This window comes from Lepidochelys olivacea (genome assembly GCF_965140295.1).
Source record: "Lepidochelys olivacea isolate rLepOli2 genome assembly, chromosome: 23".
Classification (NCBI taxonomy): Eukaryota; Metazoa; Chordata; order Testudines; family Cheloniidae; genus Lepidochelys; species Lepidochelys olivacea.
The window spans coordinates 15,059,196-15,076,213 of NC_140433.1; the positions used below are offsets into that span (position 1 = coordinate 15,059,196).

The window sequence follows — 17,018 nt, forward strand, 5'->3', positions numbered from 1 at the left end:
GGGGCCAGGGGCGCATCCGCAGCGTGGGGCACTGGGGGACCCGCTGTTGAGCACCCGGAGGGGGGCGAAGGATCCTCCCTGCTCCCCTGGGCCCCCCGCGCTCGGATCGGGCCCCCCGCGGGGCCGCCCCCAGCCGCGGGGCCGCCCGGGATGAGCGCCCTGGCCAAGGCGCGCAAGGAGCGCTGGCCGCAGGCTGAATATGAGGCGCAGGCGAAAGGTGAGGGGGGGCCGAGGCTGCGCCCCCCCGGCTCTAGGGACCGGGCTGCGGCGGCTGAGAAAGTGCGGGGCGTGGCGGGGAAGGGGGCAGTGAGCTGCGGGGCGGATGTTGAGGGCGCTGGGGGACCAAAGGAGGCGCGGGGCGCAGGGGGGCGAGCACCAGAGGGGTTATGGGGAGCTGGGGCGCAGGGGGCGGCCACCAGCGGGGTTATGGGGGGCTGGGGCGCAGGGGGGCGGGCACCAGGTGGGTTATGGGGGTTGGGGCGCAGGGGGGCCGAAGGAGGCTGCGTTTTGGGGGGGCCCTAGTAGACGGGCTGCGTTGAAAATGGGGTAGAGATGGGGGGAGGGGCTGAGCCACTGCATTGGGAGGGGGCTGAATGGGCTGCCCCGAGCCTCCCCCCCGCCAAACCTGGGCCCACCCCACTGCCCCCCCGTCCTACGGCTTAGGGGGTCGCCTGGTGGCTGGGGCCCCTCCCCCTGCTGGGGTCTGTCGGGTTAGGGCAGGGGGGCAGGTAGCCCGGACTCCTGGGTTCTCTTCTGGCTCCAGGAGGTCAGTGGGGCTAGTGGGGGGCAACCCACACCCCGGCCTCTCCCCGCAGCCTGGCCGATCGCATCAGCAGGTTTTACTGCAACTTCCCCCGCAGGTTCCGGCCTCTCAGCTCGGTTCAACTTCCCCCCTCCCCCTGCATAACCCTGGGGAATCCCGGCAGAGTTCAGGGCCAGGAGAGAACCCAGGAGTCCTGACTCCCAGCCCCCCCTAGCTCTAACCACCCGCCCCCGCTCCCCAAGCCGGGGAGAGAACCCAGGAGTCGGTTAGTTCTTCACTGTGGGGTGGGGGTTGGGGGGAGCCCGGACTCCTGGGTTGACTCCTGGGCTCTGGGTGGGGGTGGGTGAGGGCTGGGGGGTGGCCCTGTGTGGGGTTGCAGGCACCAGTCCCCTCCTGCTGTATATGGGGGTCGGAGGCTCTTGGGCAGGATGCGGGGGAGGGGAAGGTTACCCGGGGGGGTTCCCCAAATGTGGCCACAGGCCTGTGCCCCAAAGGGCAGGGGATGGGCCACAGGCAGGGCCACCAGTGCCCGGCCTCGGACCTTCCCCCCATCAGTGGGCCAGCTGCCGCCCATGGGGAAAAAGGAAGGCGGGGGGGCAGGGAAAGGGGAACGTTCCAGCCCCCCCAGCCAGCCCCTGCCCCTGGGCCGGATCCCGGCCGGTGCCCACCCCAGCGGGGACAGTCCCCTGTGCCCCATTCCCTGGCTTTTGAGCCAGCCCTGGTTCCATGGGGGGCAGGTGCCCGGGGGGCTGGGGTCTCTTCCACTCCCATCAGCCTGCCAGCTGGTCTCACACTTCCCCATTCCCCCAGCCCCACCGCCCCCCCAGCTCTGTAGCTGCCCAAGAAATGCAAGTGACCAGCAAACAAATTGATGGCCCCGGACTCCTGGGTCCCTTCCCTGCTCCACCCTGCCCACCGCCAGCCCCGAACTCCTGGGTCCTTTCCTTGTTCCTCTGGTCCCGGACTCCTGGGTCCCTTCCCTGCTCCACCCTGCCCACCGCCAGCCCCGAACTCCTGGGTCCTTTCCTTGTTCCTCTGGTCCCGGACTCCTGGGTCCCTTCCCTGCTCCACCGGCCCCGGACTCCTGGGTCCCTTCCCTGCTCCTCCGGCCCCGGACTCCTGGGTCCCTTCCCTGCTCCCTGGGCACCTGGGTGCCCCCTGCTGACGCTGCCCCACCTGCAGAGCTGCGTGGCCAGCTGGGTGAGCAGCAGCGGGGGCGGGAGGCCCAGGCTGAGACCCGGCTGCAGCTGCTCCAGGACATGGGCGAGTTCCTGCGGCGAAAGTCCGAGCTGGAGCAGGAGTATTCCCGGGGGCTGGAGAAGCTGGCAGAGAGATTCACCACCCGGCTGCGCTGGGCCAAGGAGCACCCCAGGTGGGCTGCGGGTCGGGAGTGAGGGGCACCAGCGGGGTGGGGGGCTGCGGGTCGGGAGTGAGGGGCACCGGCAGGCCGGGGGAAGCTGGGGGGCTGCGGATCGGGAGTGAGGGGCACCCACAGGGCCAGGGGCTGCGGGTCAGAAGTGTGGGGCACCAGCAGGCTGGGGGGGTGGGGGGCTGCAGGTCGGGAGTGAGGGGCATGGGCAGACCGGGTGGGGGCTGTGGGGTGGGAGTGAGGGGCATGGGCGGGCCGGGGGGGCTGGGGGGCTGGAGTGAGGGGCACGGGCGGGCCGGGGAGGGCTGGGGGGCTGCGGGGTGGGAGTGAGGGGCACGGGCGGGCCGGGGGGGCTGGAGTGAGGGGCACAGGTGGGCCGGGGGGGGCTGGGGGGCTGCGGGGCAGGAGTGAGGGGTACCGGCGGGCCGGGGGGGGCTGGGGGGCTGCGGGGCAGGAGTGAGGGGCACCGGCGGGCCAGGGGGCTGCGGGGCGGGAGTGAGGGGTACCGGCGGGCCGGGGGGGCTGGAGTGAGGGGCACAGGTGGGCCGGGGGGGGCCGGGGGGCTGCGGGGCAGGAGTGAGGGGCACCGGCGGGCCGGGGGGGGGCCGGGGGGCTGCGGGGCGGGAGTGAGGGGTACCGGCGGGCCGGGGGGGGGCCGGGGGGCTGCGGGGCGGGAGTGAGGGGCACTGTTCTCGGTCTCTCCCCAGGAGAGAGCAGGACCCGCCATCCCCTCTTCAGTGCTGGCAGTTGGTGCTGAAGCAGACCCGCCAGGCCGGCCGGGACCACGGGGCCCTGAGCGATATTTATGCGGGGCCCCTGTCACTGCACCTGGCCCAGCTCAGCGACGACCTGGGGCGCGCGGTGAAGAAGGTGGGGCTGCTCCCCCCCCGGAGTCCTGGGTTCCTTCCCCCCTCCCCCCAGCACTGCTCCCCCTGCCCCGGACTCCTGGGTCCTGTTCCTCCAGTGTGATGCTGTTCCCTACCCCCGTGGGCTCCTGGGGTTCCATCCTACGCCCTGGGTGTGGGGGTCGGTGTGGGAGGGGAGGGGTTGATTGGGGCTAATATTCGGGGCCCCTGTCTCTAACGCTGCCCCCCTGCCCCCTCCCAGAGCCGAGACCTGGAGCAGCAGATGCAGGACGAGCTGCTGACGATGATTTCCGAGCTGCAGATGGTGAGTGCGGAAACCCCCCCCCGCCCCCCGCACGCGGGGCCAGCCCGGGCGGGGGAGGGGTCTTCAGGCTCCCCACTGACCCCCTCACCCCTCCCAGGCTATGAAAGCCTACCAGACGCACCACGCGGAGAGCCAGAGCGCCGAGAACAAGCTGCGGGACGCCGAGCGGCAGGAGGAAAAGAGGGGGGCCCGGCAGCCTGCCGAGCCGGGCGGCACCGGGCCAGACAAGACCGGCCGGCGCTCCTCCCTCCGCAAGGGGGAACGGCTGGTGGAGAAGGTGAGCAGGTGGGGGAGGCGGCTTGGGGGGCTATGGGGGCAGGGCCAGGAGGGGGCGGGGACGGGGACTCGGGGGGTCCCGACTGCCCCCCAGCTGACAGGTCTCTCCCCCCGCCAGCGTCACGCCCGGTTCCTGGCAGCCCAGGCGAAGTGCACAGGGGCGCGGAACGATTATCTCCTGCACCTTCGGGCCACGAACACCGTGATCAGCAACTACTGCCTCTGGGACGTCTCCGACATCCTCGACGTACGCGGGGACCCAGGCGTCCGGGCAGCTCCCCCGCGACCCTGCAGCGTGGGGAATGGGACCCAGGCGTCCGAGAAGGCTGGATGCTCCAGGGGATTGGGGGGCACCGGCCGCCCTGCGGGGGAGCCCAGGGCTGGGCTAGCAGGGGCTGCGGGTCGGGAGTGAGGGGCACCGGCTGGGCGGGGGCTAGGCTGGGCTCGGGGGGCTGCGGGTCGGGAGTGAGGGGCGCCGGCCAGGCGGGGGCTGGGCTGGGCCGGCCTTGGGGGGCCCCCGGCCGGGGTTCAGGGGTGTGTCTCCCCACAGTGCTCGGACCTCGGGTTCCATCTCTCCCTGGGCCGCCTGCTGCGGACGTACCTGGCGGCCGAGGGCCGGGCCCAGAGCTCCTGGCAGGAGGGGCTGGGGATTCTGGAGGGGGCCGTGCTGGCCCTGGACCCCCCCGGGGACAAGGCCCGGCTGATGGAGGCCAACCCAGCCACTTACTGCCCCCCCCCGCGCTTCGAGTACCACCCCCATGAAGGCGACGAGGTGAGAGGGGGTCGGGGGGAAGGAATCGGGGGCCCGGGAGGGGAAGATGGGGGGTGGGGTGCGGTGGCAGGGGTAGATGGGTGGGTTGGGGGCGGGGAAGGTGGGGGGTGGGGAAAATATGGGGGGTTGGTGGTGGGCGAAGATGGGGGGCAGGGTGGGGTGGCAGGGGTAGGTGGGGGCTTTGTGGGCAGGGAAGATGGGTTGGGGGCGGGGTGGGGTACGGTGGCAGGGGAAGGTGGGGGGTTGGGGCGGGGAAGGTGGTGGGGGAAGGTGGGGGGCTTGGGAGCGGGGAAGGTGGAGTGTGGGGTGCGGTGGTGGGGGCAGGTGGGGGGTTGGGGGAAGGTGGGGTGTGGGATGCGGTGGCGGGGGAAGGTGGGGGGCTTGGGGGCAGGGAAGGTGCGGGGTGGGGTGCGGTGGCGGGGGAAGGTGGGGAGTTGGGGGAAGGTGGGGTATGGGGTGCGGTGGCGAGGAAGGTGGGGGGCTTGGGGGCAGGGAAGGTGCGGGGTGGGGTGCGGTGGCGGGGGAAGGTGGGGAGTTGGGGGAAGGTGGGGTATGGGGTGCAGTGGCGAGGAAGGTGGGGGGCTTGGGGGTAGGGAAGGTGCGGGGTGGGGTGCGGTGGCAGGGGAAGATATGGGGGGATGGGGACAGCCACCCCCCCGGCTGCATCGCCCCCTTTGGCTCCCCCCAGGTGTCGGAGGTCCAGGCCGTGGGGTCCCTGTGCCCGGAGCTGCTGCTGCATCGGCAGGACATCGAGGCGCGGCTGAAGGACCTGAGCCTGGAGACCGAGGAGGTGGGGCCGGGGGGGACACGCTGGGGGGCCCTCATCAGCCGGGACACGTTGCCCGACGCAGCCCCCTGGTCACCCCACATCTCGCGCAGCCGGAGGGGCCCTGGCCCTCCGCTGCACAGCCCGCGTGGGACACAGCTGGGGTGGTAGCCTGGTGCCCCAAAACACTGCAAAGGATTCTGGGAGCCAGCGCTGGGCTCCCCCCTCACCGCCCCATGTTCCCCCAGGTGAACAAGACGCTGCAAGCCACAATGAGCAGCTTGCGGGAGCTGCTGGGGGCCGAGGAGCCCGAGGTGCTGGAGGCCTTTGGGGGGCCCGGCTCGGTCGAGTCGCTGAAGGGGGCTGGTGCCGAGGGGCGCAGCGGGGCCAAGAGACGGGCCCAGCAGCTGGAGACAGAGACTTTCTACCTCACGGTATGGCCCCATGGCACCCCTCACCCCCAACCTGCAGCCCCCCAGCACCCCTTGCTCCTGCCCCGCAGCCCCCCCACCCATCTCCCTCACTCCCGCCCTGCCCCACTCATCCTGTCCTCCCCCGCAGAAGCTGGAGCTGTTCCTGACCCGACGGAGCATCAGGGCGAAGTTACAGTCGAAGCTGGAGATGCTGGACGAGGCCATTGCGAAGGGTGAGTGGGGCGGGGGGAAGGACCCAGGCGTCCGGGCGTTGTTTGTGACGGATTCGGTCACAAAGATCCCCTGATGTGCTGAGTTACCTCTGGGCCCGTTTTCCCTGCCAGCCTGGGCCTCCAGCCCCCTGCCCTGGCGAGCCGGACCCGCCAGCCGGCTGCAAACACAGACCCAGGGTCTGACCCACGGGCCCCAGAGCTGCAGACGTAACTGAGAAGAGCTTAAGAATTGCCCCTGTCTCCCGCACCCAGACACCCAGTTCCCAGTGGGGTCCAAACCCCAAATCGATCCGAAGCTTACGCAGGGTAAAGCCATGAGCCGTCCGCCCCCTCGAACGCGGCTAGAGAAACAGGCACAGCTGTTTGCCGCCCCCCCGGCATTAATCACTTACTCTGGGCTCATTAATGAGCAAAAAGTGATTTTAGTCTGTATAACCGGTCGGGTTTGCGTGGCCCCAAGTAACAACAGAACAAAGTGAGTCACCCGCAAGTCCCACAGAACCCGCAAGTCGAAGCCGAGCACGTCTCGGAACCGAACACGGGAAACAAGGTCCAGGAAGCTTCTTTCCCAGACTAGACTCCTCCCTCGTCTGGGCCCGTCCTTCCCCACGCGCCCCATCTCTCCATCCCTCCATCCCCGCACGCCCCATCCCGCCATCCCCACGTGCCCCATCCCCGCACGCCCCATCCCTCCATCCCCGCACGCCCCATCCCTCCATCCGTCCATCCCCACATGCCCCATCCCTTCATCCCCACGTGCCCCATCCCTCCATCCCCGCACGCCCCATCCCTCCATCCGTCCATCCCCACATGCCCCATCCCTCCATCCCCACGTGCCCCATCCCTCCATCCCCACGTGCCCCATCCCTCCATCCCTGCACGCCCCATCCCTGCACGCCCCATCCCTCCATCCCTGCACGCCCCATCCCTCCATCCCTGCACGCCCCATCCCTGCACGCCCCATCCCTCCATCCCTGCACGCCCCATCCCTCCATCCCTCCATCCCCACACATCCCATCCCTTCATCCCCACAGAACCCGCAAGTCGAAGCCGAGCACGTCTCGGAACCGAACACGGGAAACAAGGTCCAGGAAGCTTCTTTCCCAGACTAGACTCCTCCCTCGTCTGGGCCCGTCCTTCCCCACGCGCCCCATCTCTCCATCCCTCCATCCCCGCGTGCCCCGTCCCTCCATCCCCGCACGCCCCATCCCTCCATCCGTCCATCCCCACACATCCCATCCCTTCATCCCCACAGAACCCGCAAGTCGAAGCCGAGCACGTCTCGGAACCGAACACGGGAAACAAGGTCCAGGAAGCTTCTTTCCCAGACTAGACTCCTCCCTCGTCTGGGCCCGTCCTTCCCCACGCGCCCCATCTCTCCATCCCTCCATCCCCGCGTGCCCCGTCCCTCCATCCCCGCACGCCCCATCCCTCCATCCCTCCATCCCCACACATCCCATCCCTTCATCCCCACAGAACCCGCAAGTCGAAGCCGAGCACGTCTCGGAACCGAACACGGGAAACAAGGTCCAGGAAGCTTCTTTCCCAGACTAGACTCCTCCCTCGTCTGGGCCCGTCCTTCCCCACGCGCCCCATCTCTCCATCCCTCCATCCCCGCGTGCCCCATCCCTCCATCCCCGCGTGCCCCATCCCTCCATCCCCACGTGCCCCATCCCTCCATCCCCGCACGCCCCATCCCTCCATCCCTGCACGCCCCATCCCTGCACGCCCCATCCCTCCATCCCTGCACGCCCCATCCCTGCACGCCCCATCCCTCCATCCCTGCACGCCCCATCCCTCCATCCCTCCATCCCCACACATCCCATCCCTTCATCCCCACAGAACCCGCAAGTCGAAGCCGAGCACGTCTCGGAACCGAACACGGGGAACAAGGTCCAGGAAGCTTCTTTCCCAGACTAGACTCCTCCCTCGTCTGGGCCCGTCCTTCCCCGGTGCAGCCCTTGTTCCTGCTCAGGGGAACTCGGGGATTTCTCATGACTCCAGCCCCCTTTGTTGTCTTCCACCCCCTGTTATAGCTTTAGCCCCAGGCAGGACCCCTTTGTCCCTCTCTGGGTCCCCACAACTCCTTCCAAAGGGAAAAGCCCCAGGTTTAGGGTGGATTCTGCTACCAGGTGACATGGTCCCATGTCCTGGGAGACCCCGCAAGCCTCAGAGCCCCCCCCAGTCGCTGCTCCTGCCAAGCCACCATCAGTGGCCCGCACGTCACAGCATCGCACGGGGACCCGGGCCACCGTTGGCCCCAGAGTGACGCGTTCACACAAAGGGGGTGGCCACGCGCAGCGGATCACGACACATCCAGTTACGTTCCAGGCACCCTCATTCGCGTATTTCCCGAAACCCCCCCGAGTCACCCTCTGCCTCTCGCTTTCTCTGCAGTGGCCCCTGAGGACGGAGAGGAGCTCAGGTGAGGGGGGATGGGGGGAGGCTGGGGGGCGGGGGGGAAGATGGGGGTTGGGGGCTCCCAAGGCTGGCAGGTCTAGCTCTGCCCCCGTATCCTGGCAGCCGGGGGGGGCCCCGAATCCCCCACCTCAGTGTCTGACATGTTCTCCCCCCCACACACAGGGCCCCTCCGCGCGCCTCCCTCCCCCGCGTCCCGGCCGCATTCGCCTCCTTCCCCACAGACCTGGAGGACTTTGTGCAGGTACCAGATCCCCCCGCCCCCCCCCGCATGCTGCCCTCCCCCCCCCGCTGGCCCCCATGCTGCCCCCCCCAGCCTCTTGCTCTGCATCCCACCCCCGCTGGCTCGGCCCCCCGTTGGTCCCTGTGGGGCGGGGGGATCTCCTGCCCCCCAGCACTAGTGCCAGGATCTGCCCCTCGTGCGCTTTGCTGGAGCCTGAGGGGGTGGATCCAGTGTCTCCCAGCCCCTCCCCCACCAATGGGGCAGAGGCTGCGGGGGCCTGGGGTCTGATCTCCTCCCCCCCCACCTGCAGAAATCCGGCCAGGCCATCCCGCTGGTGGTGGAGAGCTGCATCCGATTCATCAACCTGCACGGTAAGAGCCTGGGTCCCCGTCGCCCCGTCCCGGACGCCTGGGTCCCCCTCGCTCCGTCCCGGATGCCTGGGTCCCCTCCCTCGGGTTCTCTGCTGCCGCATCCCACCCCGGATTCTCCCCGCAGGTCTCCAGCACGAGGGGATCTTCCGGGTGCCGGGGTCGCAGATGCGGGTGACTGAAATCCGGGAGGCCTTCGAGAGAGGTATGGGGGGGCTGGGTGTGGGGGGGCTGGGTGGGAGACTGGAGGGAGCCACCCCACCTCACCACTGACCCCCGGTTCCTCCCCCAGGCGAGGACCCCCTGGCAGGCGGCTCCTACCCCCGTGACCTGGACTCGGTGGCCGGGGTCCTGAAGTTGTTTTTTCGGGGGCTGCAGAAGCCCCTGATTCCGCCGGACGTCTTCCCAGAGCTGCTGGCGACGGCCCGTGAGTCCCCCCCGTCTGTCCCCCCCATGTGTCCCAACCCCCTTGGGCCCCCAGCCCCGTCCCTCCCCTGGCGTGTCCCTCCAGCCCCGCCCCACACCCCCATGACCCCCTCCCGGCCCACCCCCCTGACTCCCCTGTCCCTATCTCCCCCCATGGACCCCCCTCTGCCTGTTCTTTGCCCCCCTGGCTGACCCCCCCCTACCCCCCAGAGCTGGAGTGCCCGTCCGAGCGTGTCTCCCACCTCTGCGCCCTCCTGGCCCGGCTCCCGGGGCCCGTGGTCGTTGTCCTGCGATATCTCTTCGCCTTCCTCAACCAGTGAGTGGCCGGGGGCTCAGCAGGGGGTGCTGTGGGGCCGGGGGCGCCGTGAGGTGAGGGGTCTCGCCGGGGGGGCCTTGGGGCAGGGGTCTGTGAGGCGGAGGGGCTCAGCTGGGGGGCGCCGTGGAGCGGGGGGGTCTTGGCAGGGAGGGCTGTGAGGCAGGGGGCGCCATGGGGCAGGGGGGCTGTGGAGCGGGGGGCTCGGCAGGGGGAGACTCAGGGAGGGGGGCCGTGAGGCGGGGGAGGCTCAGCGGGGGGTGCCGTGGGGCTCAGCAGGCCGCTCTCCCCCCCAGCGTGTCCCAGTACAGCGAGGAGAACATGATGACCCCCTACAACCTGGCCGTCTGCTTCGGGCCCACGCTGGCAGCCGCCCCACCCGGCCTGGACCCCGTCTCCACTCAGCCCCACGCCAACGAGGCCGTGAAGAGCCTGATCCTGCACCCTGAAGCCACCTTCCCCCCCCCCGACCAGCTGCCTGGCCCCCTGTACGAGAGGTGCCTGGCGCCGCCCGACGAGGACAGGTGAGTGGGGGGCAGGTGGGGGGAGCCAGGGCAGGGGATGTGCTGGGCATTTCTGGGGGGGCCCCTGGTGAGGGGCAGGGCCCTGATCTCACCCCGTCTCTCGCCCCCCAGCGAGATGCTGCCCCTGGACCCCGCAGCTGAGGAGAGCGAGGGGGATGGGCCCCCCGAAACATTGGCCATGGCCAGCGAGGACGGTGAGGAGGGTGATGGGGGGGGGGTTGGGCCAGGGAGGTCCCTTCCCCCCCCACCCCAGCTCTGGCATTGGAGAGGATCCCACCCTCCGGGGGTCACCCCCCCCGTGGGTCCCACTGTCTGCACACGCCAGCCGCCCAGCGCCCCAAGGGGGCAGCAATGGGGGCTGCTGGCGGGAGGGGGGGGCCCTAGGGGGCGCTGGCAGGGGCAGGGGGGTGACGGTGGGAGGAGGTGGGGAGCCCTAGGCAGGTGTTGGTGGGAGGCATTAGGGGTCTTATGGGGGTAGGGGTTGGGGGGCTCCAGTGGGAGGGGCTGGGGGGCTCCGGCGTGGTCTGACGTGTGTCCCCCCCAGACCCGGAGGGCCCCCCCGAGGCCGTGGCCCGGTTCTCCTACGAGGGGCGCTCGTCCCAGGAGCTCTCGTTCCAGCCCGGGGACCGGATCCGGCTGCTGGCCAAGGCCTCCCCAGACTGGTGGCGCGGGGAGCTGGGGGGGGCCCGCGGCCTGGTGCCCCACAAGTACATCAGCCTGACCCCCAGGTGAGGGGTGCGGGGGGGCTGGGGGAGCGGAAACAGATGGGGGTTGGGGTCTAGTGAGGTGGGGAGCTGGGGGAGAACAACCCCCCCTAACAGAGTCTGCTCTGTCCCCCAGCACCGAGAAAAGCCAGAGTCGCCGAACCTCGGGGTCGGACGGAGACACTGCGTCCCCCCCACCTGAGTCAACATCAGAGTTAACCAGCAGGTGAAGGGGGGGGTCCCTGGATACCCTGCCCCACCCCGGAGGGGACCCCGGATACGCAGCCCCCTGCCCTGCCCCTCCCCACCCCCGGATACCTGGCCCCCAACCTGCCCCCAGTTAACCTGCCACCGAGGGGTCGCTGGGTAACCCCCATTTCTCTCGCAGGCTGCGGGTGAACTCGGAGGGCAGCCGGGGGCGCCAGCGACCTGGTACCAGCCCCATCCGCAAAGTGGCCTCCCCTTTCATCGACTCGGGGCGTCTGCCCTTCCCCCTTCACTCCCCCACCGCCCCCCGGGCTTTTGACAGGTGAGACCCCCCCCTCTCCTCGGCGAGGAGTCCCTGGGGAGCCAGCCCCACCCCAAAGGTGGCTGCCCTGAATGGGGCCCCCCAAATCTCTCTTCTGTCTGCCAACACCCCCTTTCCTCCCCCCCAGGATGGAGCGGGGGGCTCTGGGGATTGGACCCCCCGGTGGAGGTCGCCTGAATAGTGGAGAGAAACAAGGGGCACCGGAGAAGCACATGGAGATGGATAAGGTAAGTTTGGGGGGACGCACCCCATTCCCTGCCCTTGGGGCTGGCCCCCACCCACTCGTCTCTCTCCTTCCAGGCCGTGACGCGAAACATGGACTCCGTCTTCAAGGAGCTGCTCAGCAAAAGTGGGGGACGGCAGGGGGGGCCCGAAGGCGTCCCCGAGCCCCCAGATCCCCCCAGAACAGCCCTGGCCGGGAAGAGGGGCCCCGGCCCCCCCAAACCCGCCTTCGGTCTGCGCAGCAAAGGGCTCTTCAAAGCCGCCGGGAACGGGGAGTGAGCCCCCCCCAACTGCTGCCCGACATCCTCCGGGCCGTGCCCATGGGGCTCCCCTCTGCAAGGGGCTCCCTGCCCCACGCTTTGAGCATAGCTTTGTACCCGTGGGAGGGGGAAGCTGCTGTCCATTGGGGGCCTCCCCCCCAAATAAAATTTGCTTAAATTCTCTTTGTGTCTGTTCGAGCCGGGAGACCTGGGTTCTGTCCCCGGCGCTGGGAGGGGAGGGGGGGTCTGGTGGTTAGAGTAGAGGGGGCTGGGAGCCTGGACTCCTGGGTTCTCTCCCCACCCCCCATTCCTAGGCGGGCCCCCCAGGGTGTGTGAGCACCCTCATTTTTTAACCCCCTCACCTCTGATCTGCGTTTGAGACCCCCTGGAGATACCATGTGATCACTAGCCCCGCCCCCGACTTTGAGCCCCTCCCCCTCTGGCCGCAGCTTGGGGTAAGGGGGGGGGTCCCCGCAACATTGGCCAGCAGAGGGGGAGGGGGCCCGAGGTGTGGCTGCCAGCCATGAACCCAGGTGCTACTGTAATGCTGCTAATAACGTGCAGAAGCAATTGTGCCCCCTCTGCTACCGTAATTACTGTCATGCTGCTAATATTTTGACTGCCATCATGGGGCCTGTGTCTAGGCTAGCTGCACCCTCCCCCTGCCCCATCTCAGTTGGGCTACCAGTTGCTGCAAGCCTGGGGCGGGGGGGGCGGAAGCTGACTCCTGGGGCACAGGGAGGGCAGTGCCTGGGGCCGGTGGGGCTCCCTGGAGTTCGGGGCTGAGGGGTGCCTGGATGTTGCTCTCCCTAGCTGGCAACGCCTTCACCACGGGGTCACCCTATGCGTAGGAGCAGGCTAGGTCCTGCAGCCCAGAGACCAAGCTGAGGGGCTCCCCAGAGTTGGGGGTGTGTGGAAGGCCCTGGTGGGGTCGGTTCAGCAGCCTGTTGGATCCCGTGGCTGCTCTGAAGACCCCTGCAGTGGAGCTGGCTCTGCTGCAATCAGCGGTGAGTCATTTCCCCTCCCCTGCGGAGCTGAGATGGGTTGTGCCTCAGTTTACCAGCTTTGCAGCAGGATGGTCCGCTGCAGCTGGTATGGCTGCCATTTCCCCATCCTGCAGCGTTGGCCTCAGGATCATGCCCCCTCCCCAGGGGTGGGGGAGGGGGCTTTGGGGGGGTTGGGGGGGGTGGAAGGACTCGGCTGGTGGGGCCCGGGCTGAGCCGAGCGGGGATCTCCTAGCACTGCTCATACATGCCGAAATGGGGGGCTTGATCCCCCCCCCAGCACCGCTGGCTCCTTACTGACCCCCATCTCTCGCACTCTGCAGCCCCCACAATTCCTGTCCCCTCTGGCTGCGGGGGGGCGGGGGGGCCGTTCTCAGGGGGCCAGGACCTGTGAGCCGGAGACACTGGGCTGTGACTCTGCCATGGGGAGATTCCTCTCTTGCCCCCCAGGGCGGGGAGAGCCCCCTAAGGACAGCGGTGCTGGGCCAGGGCAACGCTCCCTCCAGGCGCTTCAGGGGAAAGAACAGACCAGGACAACTGTTGCACCGCCAGGGCCCGGCCCCCAGCGGTTCAGGGCCACCCAGAGCAGGGGGCTGCGTCCCGGCTGGTCCCAGGGTCCGCTTTCCTCCTTTTCTGAACCCCAGGCTGCTTTGGGCGTCCCCCGGCAGGGCGTTCCACGGGCCCCCGGCTGCGGCATTTGCTGCTTCTCCTCGCCTGAGACCAGCCCGGTCCAGCTCCTTGGGCGACGCCCCGGGCCTCGCGTGCGGCAAGGACCAAACCACCGTCCGCGCAGCCCTGCTGATGAGCCCCTTGCTCTGGGGGCCCCGCCCCGAGCGGCGCATGCGCAGTGGGGAGCGGCGCGGGGCTCGCCCATTGGCCGGCGGGGCCGGGGGCGGCCCCCGCGCGGGGAGCGGCGGTGGCTGCTGCCTCCGGAGCAGGGGAGGAGGGGGCGGGGCTGCCCGGCACGGGACCCAGGCGTCCGGGAGCCCAACCCCCGCCGGCTCCGGGGTCACTCCGGGTCCGTTAACACGCGCGGCCTCGGAGCCCGGGAGGGACCGGACCGGACCGGACCGGACGGGGCTCCAGCTCCCAGCAGGACCGGACGCGGGCCCCGCTTCTCCTGCCCTGGGAACGCTTTTTCCGCCCGGAGCGAGGGGGACACGGGGGGACGGAGACGAGTCTTTGCGGCACTTCCTTTATTGGCGGCCCGCGAGGAGCGGCTCCCGCTAGGGCTCCCGCAGCAGCTTGTCCAGCAGCTCCTCGCACAGGTGCAGGGCGCGGGGCACGTGGAAGCAGCCTGGGGAGGGACAAGGCGGGTACAGGGGGCCGGGCCAGCGCGCTGCACAGAGTCGCTCTTTGTGTTAATACTGGGGGGTCCCAGCCCCCACCCCACCTACAGCTGTTAGGGGGCGGGGTTCAGGAGGCCCTCCCCCTGCTCATGGCAGCACCAACCCCAACTAAATCGTCCCAGCCCGGGCGTGGTCCAGCCGGGCCTTAAAACCTCTCGGGGGGAGATCCCACCACCGCCCTCGGGAGCCCTCCCCCCGCAACCTGAGACCATTGCTCCTCTTCTGGCTTCCAGTCCCCTCGGAAAGCAGGAGCAGACCTAGTCCAGACCCAACCCATCACCCTGCCCCGCTTACCCTTGAAGGGCCCCCCCTTGATGGTGAGGGCCACCTTCCCGTCCTGCGCCAGGTAGCCAAACCACTCGCCGTGCTCGGGGTCCCGGAACTGCAGCGGGAGGATGGTGATTTTCAGCACAGCTCTGACAACTTGCCCCCGCGCGCCCAGGAGCCCCCCTGGGGGGAGCCCCCGATGATGCCCCGCTGGGCAGCCTGGTAAACTCACCCGCTGGAAGGCGTAGGCCGCCACCTGGTCGAAGAGGCGGAGCAGGGCGGGCTCGCGGCTGTGGGCATAGGCCATGAGAAAGGCCACCATGGCCTCGGCATGGGGCCACCACAGCTTCATGTTCCACTCCAGCTGGGGGGCCGACAAAGGGGGCTCAGAGGGGTGGGGACCTGGTCAGGGGAGGGGGGGGGAGGAGCGGGGATGCCCCCTACCTACCTGCGTGGGGCAGAGCCCATCCGCATCCTGGAAGGCGAAGAGCCCCCCGTGCTCGGGGTCCCAGCCAGCCTGGAAGGGCCGCACCATGAACCCCTCGATGGCCTGAGCCGCCAGCGCCGCGTCCCCCTGCCGCTGGGCGAACCGGAGCAGGAACCAGCCGGCCTCGATCGCGTGGCCTGGGGGCAGAGTCAGCCAGGGAACCCAGGCGTCCGAGCTCCCAGCGCGCCCCCCGCCGCGAGAACCCAGCCCCCCGCCCCATCCAGACACCCCCCGCCCCAGACTCACCCGGGTTCTGCTGCCGCCCCAGGCAGCCGGGCAGCTCCTTCCCCTCGGGGGAGACGTTCTCCAGCACGGCGCTGCCGTCCCTCTGCGGGGGCGGCGTGTTAGTGATGGGGAGCAGAGGGGGGGGCAGATGGGGGGGGCGCGCGCTGCATGGGGGGGCCCTACCTGCAGGTGGCAGAGGAGGCGCCGGGCGCACCACCCCTCCAGCTCGGCCAGGGGGCCCCCGGCGCCGTCCCCCAGCTGCTCCGCCAGGCACAGCAGCATCATGGGCTCGGCCAGCGGCTCGTGGGGCGTCGCGCCGGCCAGCAGGGGGCGTCCCAGCTCCGTCGGGTCCTCCCGCACCCAGCGCGCCACGGCCTCCAGCAGCGCCCGCGCCTCCCGCTGCGGGGGGGACGGGCCGTCAGAACCCAGGCGTCCGGGGCAGCCCCGCCCCCCCCGGCACTCACCCGGTAGCGCGGCTCCCCCGTGGCGCGCCCCAGCTCGTCCAGCCCCAGGGCGCAGAAGCACTCGCTGAAGATGCTGCGCTGGACCTTGGTGGGGCGCCCGTCCCGGCTCAGCGCGAAGGCGGCTTTGGGGGACCCCGGCCCCAGGCGGGCGCAGCGCAGCAGGAATTCCCCACCTGCGGGGAAAGGACCCAGGCGTCCTGGCTGCGCTGCCCGCCCCCCCCCGCTCGGGCTGGTCAGGGGACACCGAGTCAGCTGATTACCCAAGGGGGGGGCAAATGTTCCAGCTCCCCCCCCGCCCCCCCCCGCTAGGGCTGGTCAGGGGACACCGAGTCAGCTGATTACCCAAGGGGGGGCAAATGTTCCAGCTCCCCCCCCGCCCCCCCCCGCCCCCGCTAGGGCTGGTCAGGGGACACCGAGTCAGCTGATTACCCAAGGGGGGGGCAAATGTTCCAGCTCCCCCCCCGCCCCCCCCCCGCTAGGGCTGGTCAGGGGACACCGAGTCAGCTGATTACCCAAGGGGGGGGGCAAATGTTCCAGCTTCCCCCCCCGCCCCCGCCCCCTCCCGCTCGGGCTGGTCAGGGGACACCGAGTCAGCTGATTACCCAAGGGGGGGGGCAAATGTTCCAGCTCCCCCCCCGCCCCCGCCCCCGCTAGGGCTGGTCAGGGGACACCGAGTCAGCTGATTACCCAAGGGGGGGGCAAATGTTCCAGCTCCCCCCCCGCCCCCGCTCGGGCTGGTCAGGGGACACCGAGTCAGCTGATTACCCAAGGGGGGGGCAAATGTTCCAGCTCCCCCCCCGCCCCCCCCCCGCCCCCACTAGGGCTGGTCAGGGGACACCGAGTCAGCTGATTACCCAAGGGGGGGGGGCAAATGTTCCAGCTCCCCCGCCCCCGGCCCGCCCCCCCCGGCGGGGCTCACCGGCCCGGGCGGCCTCCAGCAGGTCAGGACGTCGGAACCGCGGCACCGTGCGATACAGCCGGGCGTAGACCCACACCTGGGGGGACGGGGCCTGGGTCAAGAACCTGGCACCCCAGCCCGGCTCCCCCCATTAGCCAACGCCCCCCCCGAGCCCACCTGCCGGCCCTGCAGCCAGACGTATTTCACATCGTCGTAAACGGCCCCGTCCCGGCCCAGACAGGAGAAGAACCCGCTGCAGAGAGAGGGGGAGGGGTTAGAGTCCGGACGCCTGGGTTCCCTCCCGGCTCGGGGGCGGGGGGCAGCCCGGACGCCTGGGTTCCGCTCACCCGTGCTCGGGGTCGTGCGAGTGGCGCGCCCAGAAGCCGATGGCCGCGTCCAGCTCCCGGCCCAGCCGCCCCCGCCAAGCCTCGAGCAGCGCCCGCGTCTCCGGCTCCATCCTCCGCCCCGGGACCCAGGCGTCCGGCCCCCCGCCCCCAGCGCAGGCGGCCACGTGACCCCATCAGCTGATCCCCCCCCCCCGGCGCTGCCCGTTTCCAGTCACGGGGCAGCAGGAA

The 17,018-nt window shown here is 70.3% G+C and overlaps 2 protein-coding genes across 4 annotated transcripts; one reads left to right on the forward strand and one right to left on the reverse strand.

Annotated features, from left to right (window-relative positions):
- Positions 1-11: 11 nt before the first annotated feature.
- Positions 12-11,932, forward strand: ARHGAP4 (Rho GTPase activating protein 4). The gene is made up of 23 exons (XM_084612294.1): positions 12-217; positions 1,946-2,135; positions 2,840-3,002; positions 3,240-3,302; positions 3,400-3,579; positions 3,697-3,825; positions 4,129-4,350; positions 5,039-5,140; positions 5,365-5,550; positions 5,678-5,762; positions 8,160-8,187; positions 8,346-8,424; positions 8,714-8,774; positions 8,899-8,976; positions 9,064-9,198; positions 9,408-9,513; positions 9,807-10,034; positions 10,146-10,228; positions 10,579-10,762; positions 10,875-10,964; positions 11,127-11,267; positions 11,395-11,494; positions 11,568-11,932. Exons 1-23 carry the CDS (start codon positions 151-153, stop codon positions 11,766-11,768), a joined length of 2,901 nt encoding a protein of 966 aa, XP_084468420.1. The 5' UTR covers positions 12-150; the 3' UTR covers positions 11,769-11,932.
- Positions 11,933-13,761: 1,829 nt separating this feature from the next.
- RENBP (renin binding protein) lies at positions 13,762-16,947 on the reverse strand. Of its 3 annotated transcripts, XM_084612930.1 has the most exons (10): positions 16,791-16,947; positions 16,621-16,696; positions 16,465-16,540; positions 15,546-15,718; positions 15,265-15,480; positions 15,103-15,184; positions 14,818-14,993; positions 14,602-14,733; positions 14,397-14,484; positions 13,935-14,050 (listed from the first exon to the last, which is right to left on the reverse strand). In XM_084612930.1, exons 1-10 carry the CDS (start codon positions 16,898-16,900, stop codon positions 13,980-13,982), a joined length of 1,200 nt encoding a protein of 399 aa, XP_084469056.1. In that variant the 5' UTR covers positions 16,901-16,947; the 3' UTR covers positions 13,935-13,979. The 3 variants fall into 3 exon arrangements, with proteins under 3 accessions (XP_084469055.1, XP_084469056.1, XP_084469057.1); XM_084612929.1 differs by lacking the exon at positions 15,546-15,718 and having other exon boundaries at positions 13,762-14,050; XM_084612931.1 differs by lacking the exon at positions 15,265-15,480.
- Positions 16,948-17,018: the final 71 nt, after the last annotated feature.